At 40.5% G+C, this 12,909-nt stretch overlaps 1 protein-coding gene across 3 annotated transcripts in view; it reads left to right on the top strand.

Annotated features, from left to right (window-relative positions):
• The window catches only part of LOC117515351 (protein inscuteable homolog), a 208,059-nt gene that overhangs the window by 182,198 nt on the left and 12,952 nt on the right, over positions 1–12,909 (top strand). For all 3 annotated transcript variants that reach the window (XM_034175871.1, XM_034175869.1, XM_034175870.1), the window contains exons 9-11: positions 5,260–5,438; positions 5,640–5,706; positions 6,292–6,447. In XM_034175871.1, the coding sequence (XP_034031762.1) occupies positions 5,260–5,438; positions 5,640–5,706; positions 6,292–6,447 (402 nt within the window). The remainder of the gene's footprint in view (positions 1–5,259; positions 5,439–5,639; positions 5,707–6,291; positions 6,448–12,909) is intronic.

A 12,909-nucleotide genomic window follows, 5' to 3' on the forward strand; every position in this document is an offset into this window, starting at 1 on the left:
TGTGTAAATCTAACCGCTTTGTCATATATTATGTAAAAGCGAGTGACAAATAAGCACTTTTAAAACTGAAAACGCTGTTTTCAGAACCTAATAATACCTCTGAACTGATTTAAAAGACATTTAGCAGATGTTAGCGTTCAGTTTAGTTTTTGAGTGGCGGGGATGACAGCCAATCAGAGTAGAGCTGCCCTGTGATGTCACAGCCTGGTTGATAGCTGCAAACTCTTTGGAGCCTAATAATTACTTAAACAACTGCAAATTATACACAGCACAATGCTCATACGGCCAAGGGTATTGTAGCATTGTGTTATTTTTTAATTTTCTTTTGAACATTCTCAAAATTTTCCTCATCGGCAATAGGCCTAAGAACACATTTGTACTTGAAAATCCTCTGACTTGTCTAAAGAAAACTGGCTGTAAAAGTGATTATTTAGTTGTGTTATACTTAAGGGTTTGTATGCTTATGCATACTGCTGTTTTTACTTTTATATTTTTTATTTCATTTATGTCATGTTGTAGATATTAGATTACACTGTGAGTTAAAGGGCATAATTTTAGAAATTTTAATATAAAGATGCCTGAATCATGATGATGTATACGAGGTCTATTAGAAAAGTATCCGACCTTATTATTTTTTCAAAAACCATATGGATTTGAATCACGTGTGATTACATCAGACATGCTTGAACCCTCGTGGGCATGCGAGAGTTTTTTCACGCCTGTCGGTTACGTCATTCGCCTGTGGGCAGGCTTTGAGTGAGGAGTCGTCCACCCGCTCGTCGATTTTTTTCATTGTTTAGGAATGGCTCAGAGACTGCTGCTTTGTTTGATCAAATTTTTTTCAAAACTGTAAGGCACAACTGAGTGGACACCATTCAATAAATTCAGCTGGTTTTCGGTAAAAATTTTAACGGCTGATGAGAGATTTTGGTCTGGTAGTGTCGCTTTAAGGACGGTCCACGGCGCCTGACGGCGATCTGCGCTTCGAGGCGGCAGCGTCTCGCCGTTTCAAGTTGAAAACTTCCACATTTCAGGCTCTGTTGACGCAGTAAGTCGTCAGAGAACAGAGAACTTTCAGAAGAAGTCGGCATGAGGAGTTTATTCGGACATTCCATTGTTAACGGTCATTTTGTAATGAAAGAACGTGCGGGCAGAGTCGCATGTCGGGCTGGACCCGACCGCGGGGGGTCGCAACAGGAAAAACACCTCAGTTGGAAATCTTAACGGGCAAGTTGGAACATGCCCAAGCTGTTAAACAATTTCTCAGTTATTCACTTGTTGAAAGCCATTAAAAGCCGCCTGAATTCTACAAATGGTTTTCAACACGGAGGTGTTTTTCCTGTCGCGGCGCACACAGATTTGCCGAGTCGTCACGGAAACGACTCAGCGAATTTGCGCGTACGTCTTTCATTAAAAAAATGTCCTTAAACAGTGGAATGTCCGCATAAATTCCTCATGCCGGCCTCTTCTGAATCTTCTCTGTTCTCTCACAATGTCCTGGGTGAATTAAGCCTTAAATTAGGATGTTTTAAGCTCAAAACAGGCCGACGACAGCGCCTGGAAGCGCTGCAGGACGTCCCGCTCCGTGGGAAGTCCTTACACCGACAGAAACACCCCATAATCTCTCATCAGCCGTTAAACTTTTCACAGAAAACCATCTTAATTTCTCGAATAGTGTCCACTCGGATATTCCTCACAGGTCCAGAAAAAATTTTGATAAAGCAACGCGCGCCGTCTCGAGCAGCGTGTGAAACAAAGGAATTCAGCCGAGAGGGCGGGACCACATCTCACTCAAGGCCTGCCCACAGGGAAATGACGTCACCGACACGCGTGAAAAAACTCACGCATGCGCACGAGGGTTCAAGCATGATTGGTGTAATCGCATGTCATTCAAATCCATATAGTTAAAAAAAAAATAAAAGGGTCGGTTTATTATCTAAGAGACCTCGTATATGTTTTTTTAATTGATGTCATTACAAATTCAGGGCCCGGTTTCATAACGCAGTCTAATCTTGTTTAGTCAACTAAACTTACTTATTCGACTAATTTTTTGACATTAGTCGTTGCACAAAGTGCTTAGTCAGTTAAAGGTTTGGTTAGCCAACTGAAGTTTTTAGCCTGGTACAGAGGAGGCTAATCCTATTTTAGTAGACAAAACGTACCAGTAAAAACTGCATTACAATAATCAAGCCTGGAGTTGATGAAAGCATGAATGGAACATCTCAATGGTTATAGCAGACAACAAACCAAGAAGTAAACATAACTCTTGTGCATTGAAGGCATTTCTTGGTAATGGCACTTGCGAGGCCGCTATGCCCATAAAAATCGTTGATTAAAGTAAGGCGGGTAATCTACAAGTTTAGTCGTCTATGTGAAATGGAGATTAGACAGGTAATGTTGGGTGACTAATTAGGTACGTTTAGTAGACTAAAAGATTAGACTGCATCATGAAACCAGACCCAGATGTGTAAAAGCTCAAGCGTTCACAAACTTTTGAACACAACTATAAATAAAATGGAAGCATGGGTGAGATGAGCACCCCTGCTTATCCAAAAACACAAAACAAAGCAAAACAAAAAAAGGAAGAAAAAGCAAAAAAAAAAAAAAAAAGAGCTGAGTTCAAGTACGCTGAGGAAGATGGTGACAGTAAAGGTGCTGAAGCACGTGAAGGCAGGGATACTTACCAGGTTCTGTAGTATCTGAGCTAAACTTTATTTGGGTGGTGTTCCTGAATATGCAGTCCTTTCTCCCATTTTCAAGACAGGTATTATACAAATGATGTAAAGTAAGTGTGGAATATAGACAGAACCACCAACAGGATCACCTTGGTTGCAACAACTTCAAGAGTATTACAGTACTCTCTGAAGTGGGTAAGGCACTTTCACTAGATCCAGTGCCAGCTGCTTCCTGCTTTTGGTGTCAACCCCAAACCGATGCTACAAAACTAGAATTTTTAATTAATTATTGATTAATTTAATGGATTAGACTTGAATAAAATTCAGTATGGGTGATATTGCATCACTTGGGATGCCACCTCAGATTTTCCTCAGATTAATTTAAATTCAATCTGTACAGACAGAAAATTACAGAATTGTCTCCCTGTCCCAATACCTATGGAGCTGACTGTCAGTTAGTAGTCCAATTCCTATGCTCAAACCAGCACACAGGTGCCTCATTGGCAGTGGTGGGCCCAGCTAACCAAAAAGTTAGCTTCGATAACCATTAATCCGATAACTGAATAATTATCTTCTATGGCGCTAAAGCGATAAACTGCTAAAAAATGTATCTTTATTACAGATGACCAATAACTTTTTAGTATTGATTCGGACGTGGCCACATCAGATTACACTGTCGGCTTCTGATAAACCAGTTTCACTTTCACTTTTTGCTGCTGGGTAAATTCAAGGATCACAAACACATAAGAACACGAAAAATGAATGAATAAAAAAATAAAACCACAAACACTGTCATCATCTTTCAAAAGCAGTAAAACACAGTATTAAAAGTCAGAGTTCATCTCAGTATTATACGAGGTCTGTGAGAATAGTATCCGACCTTATTATTTTTTTTAAAAAACCATATGGATTTGAATCACGTGTGATTACATCAGCCAAGCTTGAACCTCCATTGGAAGCCTTAAGGACAAGTTGGAACATGCCCTGCTGTTAAACAATTTCTCAGATACTCACTCAACTGAAAGCCACCAAAAGCCGCCTGGATTTTACAAATGGTTATCAACACGGAGGTGTTTTTCCTGTGGCGCGCGCGGCGCCGGCTGCGAGCCGACGCGCCAATCCGTCCGCACGTCTTTCATTAAAAAAAATCTCCTTTAACAGTGGAATGTCCGGATAAACTGCTGATTCCGACCTCTTCTGAAAGTTCTCTGTTCTCTCACGACGTCCTGGGTCAACAGAGGCTTAAATTTGGAGGTTTTCAGCTTGAAACAGGATGCCGACGTCGCCTCGGAGTGCTGCGCGACATCCCGCTCCGTGGGAAGTCCTTACAGCGATAGAAACAATCCAAAATCTCTCATCAGCCGTTAAAATTTACACCGAAAACCAGCTGAATTTCTCGAATGATGTCCACTCGGATGTGCCTCACAGTTTTGGAAAAAATTTTGATCAAGCACAGCGCCAGTCTCTCAGCAACTTCTCAGACAGTGAAAATCCGACGAGGGGGATGGACCACTCCTCCCACAAGGCGTGCTCACAGGCGAATGACTTTTTTAATCCAAAACAGTAACAGTGTCTAAACAGTGAAGAAAGTCCCTCTGCACACAGCAGCGCCATGAGAGCTCGTCTCCCCCACCGAGTCTTGGTGATTAAATTATCTCACCAGCCACAAAGAAATCATAAAATAATGTTAAAATTAGTCTGTTTTGTTTGTGTCGGTCGAGCGGACGGTAACAGTCGGTCCACCCACAATGCTCCCTGTGTTGACCAGCCAGTCACGTCTTGCGCTTAATGATAACGTCATCAGCAAGCGACAGGCAGCCAGTCTGCCACAAATACACAACAGACGGACTAAAATGTTTGATTTTAGGGTTTACAAACATTTTTGACCGTTAAACTTTGCTCACTTTATCAGTTAAAAAAAATGTAGTGGACTGAAAGTTATCGGAACTAAATTTATCACAAGATAATGATAGTCCGATGATAGTTTTAAAACTTATCTGAAAAGCTAATACGCTACCAAAAACATTAGCTTTGATAATTATCTGCTATCGGATTAGCTGAACTGTGCCCACCATGGCTCATTGCTCATGCCCCAGTACTGGATGAGGTCAAGGGCATGTCCATGTGTCGCACGGAGGTGTCAGATGACTCATTTCAGGAGACTGAGATAGACCAGGTCTTCCTGAAGTGGCTGTCAGTCTGGAAGCAGAGCAGTTCTTTAGGGTCATGTATACGGCACAAAGGTCTCCCGGATCTGATCTGATCTTCTCACAATGTAAAATTAAAAGAAGCAGTCTGTATCCAGATAGTCTCATAGTCCCATCAATTGTTCTTACAAAAGTGACTCCTCAAGCACAAAATTCACTCATGAAGATTTGCAAATTATAACCTCTACAGACTGACAAATGAATACAGTGTGACCAAGACATAAACTCTTTGGCAGAGATAGACTAAACATCTTCTGAAGAAACCTCCAGCCACCTGTTAAAACCTGGACATGAGATCTGATTGACTCCCAGATGACAGTGACCTCAAAACAGACGGCATTAATTTATTCTCATTGAGTGCCTGGTTCTGCCCCCAGAGTTGTGTGAGAGCGCCTCCTGTGGTGAAGTGTTCCTCCTGGCATCTGCTGCTTTGGCCAACATCACCTTTTTTGACAGCATGGCCTGTGAGATCCTCCTTCAACTAAATGCCATCCACATCCTCTTTCAGGCGTGTCGGGACCGCCAAAGAGTTGACACGCCTTACTCCAAAGACCAGGTACAAATCCACGTGAAATTGTTATGGCTAAACAATGTACCTATAAAATAGAACAGTAATGAGCAACAGTGTTGAGTGCTATTGCATGCACGAGCTGTACATAGCAGATTTTAGCTATGGATATCTTCATATTCAAACAAACATGATACTGAAAACAGTATCCGAACGAGTTGGTGAATTGTATTTTCATTTAAATATCAGGTGGTGACAATCTTGGCAAACCTGTCCGTCTTAGAGCAATGTGCTTTTGAAGTCCTACAAGAACAAGGTAGGTCATTATACTGCTGCAGATATGTGTGTGTGTGTGTGTGTGTGTGTGTGTGTGTGTGTGTGTGTGTGTGTGTGTGTGTGTGTGTGTGTGTGTGTGTGTGTGTAAGTCAATAAATTGTATTTCAGTTTGAATCCACAAGGTGGCAGCATCTAGCAATTTGTGTTGAGAGTATAATTAGAGTATTTAAAAAATATTTATGACTGAGCTAGTATTCCTAAATATATAATTATTTTTCATATTCTTATTTTTACTTTCACCATTTGCTGTTCTTGTGTGTTATATTTGCTCACACACTATTTTGGTGGATCATATTTTTGTGCAACCTTCCAGTCACAATTTATTATGCTTAGTTATTCTTCTCTCACTTATTCCACAGTATGACTAATGATTGGCTTACATATGTATATGGTGCCTAATGTTTCCCAAAATGCACCGCAAAAAATAGATTTTGTCACAACCTGAGACAACAATATGGCTTTTCAAGATTAAATAATTATGCTGCAACCAACTAATGATCCCTTTCATGTCAGTGATAGAGTATTTCCAGGTCCTCTGAAGGTCAGTGACTATTCTGTCTATCAGGAATAGAGCGACTGCTTCTGCTGTTGGGAGAAAAGCCATCATCCTCCAGTCCATCAGAGGGCGCTGCGTGTGAGCGTGTCCAGCAGAAAGCAGCTGTTACACTGGCACGTCTGAGTAGAGATGCTGATGTCGCCCAGTCGGCGATTAAGTTAAAAGGTAGCATGGCCTTTCACTGGATTATCACTGATAAACCAGTTCTGATGTATTAAGTACAACCCCATTTCCAATGAAGTTGGGACGTTGTGTAAAATGTAAATAAAAACAAAATACAATGATTTGCAAATCCTCTTCAACCTATATTCAGTTGAATACACCACAAAGACAAGATATTTACTGTTCAAACTGATAAACTTTATTGTTTTTGTGCAAATATTTGCTCATTTTGAAATGGATGCCTGCAAACAATTTCAAAAAAGCTGAGACAGTGGTATGTTTGCCACTGTGTTACATCACCTTTCCTTCTAACAACACTTAATAAGTGTTTGGGAACTGACGACACTCATGATTGGGTATTAAAGGAGCATCCCCCAAAGTCTCAGCCATTCACAAGCAAAGATGGCGTGAGGATCATCACTTTGTGAACAGCTGCATGAAAAAATAGTCCAACAATTTCAGAACAATGTTTCTCAACGTTCAATTGGAAGGAATTTAGGGATTCCATCATCTACAGTCCATAATATAATCACAAAATTCAGAGAATCTGGAGAACTTTCTACATGTAAGTAGCAAGGCCAAAACACTGAATGCCAGTGACCTTCAATCCCTCAGATGGCACTGCATTAAAAACCAACATCATTGTGTAAAGGATCTTACCGCATGAGCTCAGTAACACTTCAAAAAACCACTGTCAGTTAACACAGGTCGTCGCTACATCTACAAGTGCAAGTTAAAACTCTACCTTCCAAAGCGAAAGTCATACATCAACAACATCCAGAAATGCAACCACCTTCTCTGGGCCCAAGCTCATTTGAAATGGACAGACGCAAACTGGAAAAGTGTGCTGAGGTCTGATGAGTCCACATTTTAATTTGTTTTTGGAAATAATGAATGTCGTGTCCTCCAGACAAGAGAGGAAAAAGACCATCCAGATTATTACCAGTGCAAAGTTCAAAAGCCCAGATCTGTGATGGGGGTGTGTTAGTGCCCATAGCATGGGCAACTTGCACATCTGTGATGGTATCGGGATGTGTTAGCACCCATGGCATGGGCAACTTACACATCTGTGATGGCACCATCAATGCTGAAAGGTACATCCAGGTTTTGGAGCAACACATGCTTCCATCAAAGCAACGTCTTTTTCAGGGACGTCCCTGCTTATTTCAGCAAGACAATGCCAAGCCACATTCTGCACGTGTTACAACAGCGTGGCTTCGTAGTAAAAGAGTGCGGGTACTAGACTGGCCTGCCTGCAGTCCAGACCTGTCACCCATTGAAAATGTGTGGCACATTATGAAGCACAAAATACGACAACAGAGACCCCGGACTGTTGAACAACTGAAGTCGTACATCAAGCAAGAATGTGAAAGAATTCCACCTACAAAGCTTCAATAATTAGTGTCCTCAGTTGCCAAATGCTTATTGAGTGTTGTTAGAAGGAAAGGTGATGTAACACAGTGGTAAACATACCACTGTCCCAGCTTTTTTGAATTGTGTTGCAGGCATCCATTTCAAAATGAGCAAATATTTGCACAAAAACAATAAAGTTTATCAGTTTGAACATTAAATATCTTGTCTTTGTGGTGTATTCAGTTGAATATAGGTTGAAGAGGATTTGCAAATCATTGTATTCTGTTTTTTTTTACATTTCACACAACACCCCAACTTCATTGGAATTGGGGTTGTACTTCCAGTCAAAAATGCTGAAACTATAATTGTGAGATAAATAGGTTAATAAGCAAGATACAAAACGAAACACAACATTTCATCAGCCAAAGCTTTTTGTCACTGAACATAAGAAACTTCACTCTCATACATGTTTTTGAATCTTTTCCACTGTAAGTAGATATTTACAATATTTATATTTATTATATATATATATATATATATTTACAATTATATCAGTTCACATACAGTGCATCCGGAAAATATTTCACAGCGCTTCACTTTTTCCATATTTGGTTGTTACAACCTTATTCCAAAATGCAGTAAATAATTTTTTGCCTCAAGATTCTACTCACAACACCCCATAATGACAACATCAAAAAAGTTTCTTTTTAAATTTTTTGCAAATTTATTTAAAAAAAAAAACTAAGAAATCACATGTACACAAGTATTCACACCCTTTGCTCAATACTTTTGCAGCCTCAAGTGTTTTTGAAAATGATGACTCAAGTTGGCACACCTATCTTTGGGCAGTTTTGCCCATTCCTCTTTGCAGCACCTCTCAAGTTCCATCAGGCATGGGCGGTGCCAGGGGGTGTGAGGGGGCTCTAGAGCTCCCCCTGGATTTGTCATAGCACCCCCAAGAAAATAATTCCTCATTCATTATTTTAATTTAATTTCATCCCATGTTTTTAACGCCTTGTCTACCCTGAAACTGAACTTCTGCTATGTTTTTCTATGTCATTTTCAAAAAGTGTTCCATTCAAGAAATATCTCTGTTCTCACAGATCCAGTGAAACCACATGAAATTGCTGTAGTACACATGCCAGGTCTGCATGTAGCGATATAAAGCTTCTACAAAAAAATAGGGAAGAAGACGTGGGGCTAATTAATGCAGCAACAGATGCTAAAACTTTAGAAGCCAGCTCATGGATTACATAAATTTTTTTAATCTGACTTGTTGCCAGAATTCATCATATGAAAACTGTTCTCCAGATGACACCCTTGATTTGGAAGATGATGTCTGGAAATGTGGTAATTCGTTATGATGGAAGTTTCTTGTTAAGGTTTTTTTCGTAAGGGTTTTTAAGAAGCCCCTCAGTGTCTGTCTGCTCTGGGTGAGTTGCTCAGACTGAGTTGGAGGGTGCAGGAGCTTTGTCCCACCACCAACAAAAAGAAAAAAAAAAATGATGTACTAAATTAGACTGTAAAGTTACACTGTTAATAACATGTTATAGAGGCAGGGTGATAACATCGTCTTTTCAGTTTTCCACAGTAAGACACTTGTGGCATTTTCAGATTTATGTGATTAGATAAATATTTCACTCATAAAAGAAAATAAACAATCATCAACAAAACTTATTGTTTTACACAAAATGAGTATAACATGATGTTTAATGACATCACACTGAACAATATCATGATAATAATAATAAGTTTAATTTATAATGCACCTTTCATTAATAAAAATCTCAAAGTGCTGCAGGAAAAAAATAAAACCAAGGATAAGCAAGAGAATAAAAACTGAAAATCTTAAGATAAAAACAGTTACCAGACTAGAATAAAACCAAAATAAAATAATAAAATAGGATAAAAAAGACTAAGATGCAACAGATTCAAATTATTGAACCCTGTGATAGTCCTGTCTAAACAGGTATGTCTTGAGGCTTTTTTAAAAAGCTTCCACAGTTTGCAGAGCCCTCAGATGGTCAAGGTGGGAGTTCCAAACATGAGGGGGAGCTGAACAGAAGGCCTCGTCTCCCAGGGTGTGAAGATTGGTGCGAGGGGGACAGAGGACATTAGTGTTGTATGAATGGAGGGAACGGGAGGGTGTGTGGGAATTGAGGAGGTCTTTGAGTTATGTGGGGGCATTGCCATGGATGCATTGGTGGGTGCTCGGAACTTAAAATGGATTCAGTTGGTGATGGGGAGCCAGTGAAGGTTATGGAGTATAGGAGTAATGTGCTCCTGTTTACGTACTCTCATCACAATACTAGCCGCACTGTTTTGAATGTATTGGAGCCTTTGAAGGTTTTTTCCAGATATCGCAAAGAGCATTGAGTTACAGTAGTCAACCCTAGAGGAGACAAAGGCATGGGCGAGTTTTTCAGCATCAATGATGACGTTCTACTGTTGTGAGTGTAGTTTCAAGTTGCTGAAATGGTTTGGTTTTTGCTATCCAAATATTCATGAGTGGAATTGGAAAGAAGTGAAGTCTGTGTCGCCTAAAGAAATACCTGAGGAACAGCAGCGGGGACGGACAAACCAGTAACATGGTGTCACTCCTGGTGTTTAATCCACAGACAACATGGCATCTGGACAGGAACCAAATCATTGTTTTTGCTCTTAACCACAACAACAGCCACATTGTGCTGTTATGAAGACATCAATGGTAGGTGAAAGATTTTCTATACCGGCTGTTGCAATTTTTCCTTGAGGCTATAGGCTACATGTGGAGGTCTGTGGATATTTGCATTGAACAGTAGGCTAGATTTGTGTGTGATTTTGATCATTCTGTATGTCATTAGTGACTGTCGCAGATCACAATGTGGCTATGTGTGCACATGCCCATGAATGTGGCAGAAGTGTAGTAGAGAGCCATTGTGACACACAAGCCCACAGCATCCTCATAAACATGCCAAGCTCCCCTACAGAACCTGCAGAAAAAAAAAAATCTCTGGAGCCGCCACTGCCATCAGGTTTGAGGTCTACAGACAGTTTCTTTGACTACATGCTTGGTTTGTGCTCTGACATGCATTGTCAATTGTGGGCAGGGGCGTAGGTTTGCATATGGACCATAGGGACAAGTCACAACCAATATTTTGCGATGGCAAAATAGTCCCTACCAATATTTAGCATTTTTTCTATATAACAAAATCATTCACAATTTTTTTGCGAACTCGATACTATAATTTTAGTCGTCACGTTTTGTGTTTTCGACGTGCCAGAGTGACAGGGTTACCATGTTGCAATTTCATTAGCTCACGTTCTTCTCACATGGATGTAAACAAAGCACATCTCGTGGCAGGCAGTGCTTCATTTGTAAAGTGGGAGGTCCCGGAGAGCAGAGGATGGATGGCTCCGGTGCAGTGTTGCCAGATGTACGATAATTATCGTATTTGTACGATAGTTTTGCCCTCTGTACGATGTACGATCAATAAATGTACAATCAATAATGGGAAAAAATCCAATATGTACGATAATTTCAGTTGGTTGCCCAAACACGCATCTCTCTCTGACACCCAAGAATCATTTTGCAGGTGTTGCACTCAGGCGGCATCAAAGACACACCACACACAGGGCTGCTGCTGGCTTTGGGCGACCGGGACAAAGTCATTTGAAAGCCCGCCCCCTCTCCATACAAAGTAATGAGTTCCCATCCAATCTCTGCCATGACAGGAAGATTCCCCAACCAACATCTTTTTTTTTGTTTTGAAACTTTATTTCAACAAATGCAATAACAAACAAACAAAACACAAGAGCAAAGAGATATACAAGAAAAATAAGTTCAAGTTCAAGTTCCTTATGGAGGTGTCAACATTTTTTCTGTGTTCAACAAAATCTGCACAAGTGGCCATGGCATCGGATGACGACAGCGACCTCGAGGTTGAATTCGACTCTTTCTAGTCTGGTAATTAACACACGTTTGTGTCCCTTCACAGAAAAAAACAAAATCTTTCTAGTCTGGTAGTGCATTTGCGTTCTTTTTGTGCCATAGTTTCCCCATTACTATAATTACTGTTTAAAAATGTGACATAAAATTCTTTGTAAATTAAAAAAAAAAAATGCTAAAATGGCTTCGTTGTATGTGTTTTGTTTGTGTACGATAATTTCTCCCAAAATACGATAATTTTGAGGTTTTGGTACGATAGTTTCATATTTCATATCTGGCAACACTGCTCTGGTGCAGAAAAACAAGAAGGGCGGGGGGGAGCTTGCGAACAATGCTGTGCGCCACACTTAAAATAAACTGCACACCCACACAAACACGCACACACACCTTCACAAATGACACTAACATCCTGCCTTTTCCTCAGAAATTACTACATTTATGTTTGCTGTCTGTCTCTGTACTTTTCTGTCACTTTTGCGCTCTTTTTCATACTTTTCCCTCGTTTCAAAAGTCACCGAACGCACTTTACCATAATATATGCAACATATAGCATACAGTTGGAAAGCACGGGTTCTTGGCTTGCTGTCAGTGTTGAAATTTTTCAGAGTGAGGGCTTACATGAGAACTTACGGTAATGAGAATCAGCGGAGCACTAGTGTGAAACTTCCCTGTTTTTCCTCTGCGTTATGACATCACAGGCTTACGTTTACTGTAATACGAGGTCTGTGAGAAAAGTAACGGACCTTATTATTTTTTTCAAAAACTATATGGATTTGAATCACGTGTGATTACATCAGACATGCTTGAACCCTCGTGGGCATGCAAAAGTTTTTTCACGCCTGTCGGTTACGTCATTCGCCTGTGGGCAGTCTTTGAGTGAGGAGTCGCCCACCCTCTCGTCGATTTTTTCATTGTTTAGGAATGGCTCAGAGACTGCTGCTTTGTTTGATAAAAAATTTTTTCAAAAGCTGTAAGGCACAACTGAGTGGACACCATTCGATAAATTCAGCTGGTTTTCGGTGAAAATTTTAACGGCTGATGAGAGATTTTGGAGTTTTACTGTCGCCGTAAGGATGGCCCACAGTGCCTGATGGCGATCTGCGCTCCGAGGCGGCGGCGTCTCGCTGTTTCAAGCTGAAAACTTCCTAATTTCAGGCTCTGTGGACTCAAGACGTCGTGAGATA

The sequence above is a fragment of the Thalassophryne amazonica genome, chromosome 8, assembly GCF_902500255.1.
Source record: "Thalassophryne amazonica chromosome 8, fThaAma1.1, whole genome shotgun sequence".
Lineage (NCBI taxonomy): Eukaryota > Metazoa > Chordata > Actinopteri > Batrachoidiformes > Batrachoididae > Thalassophryne > Thalassophryne amazonica.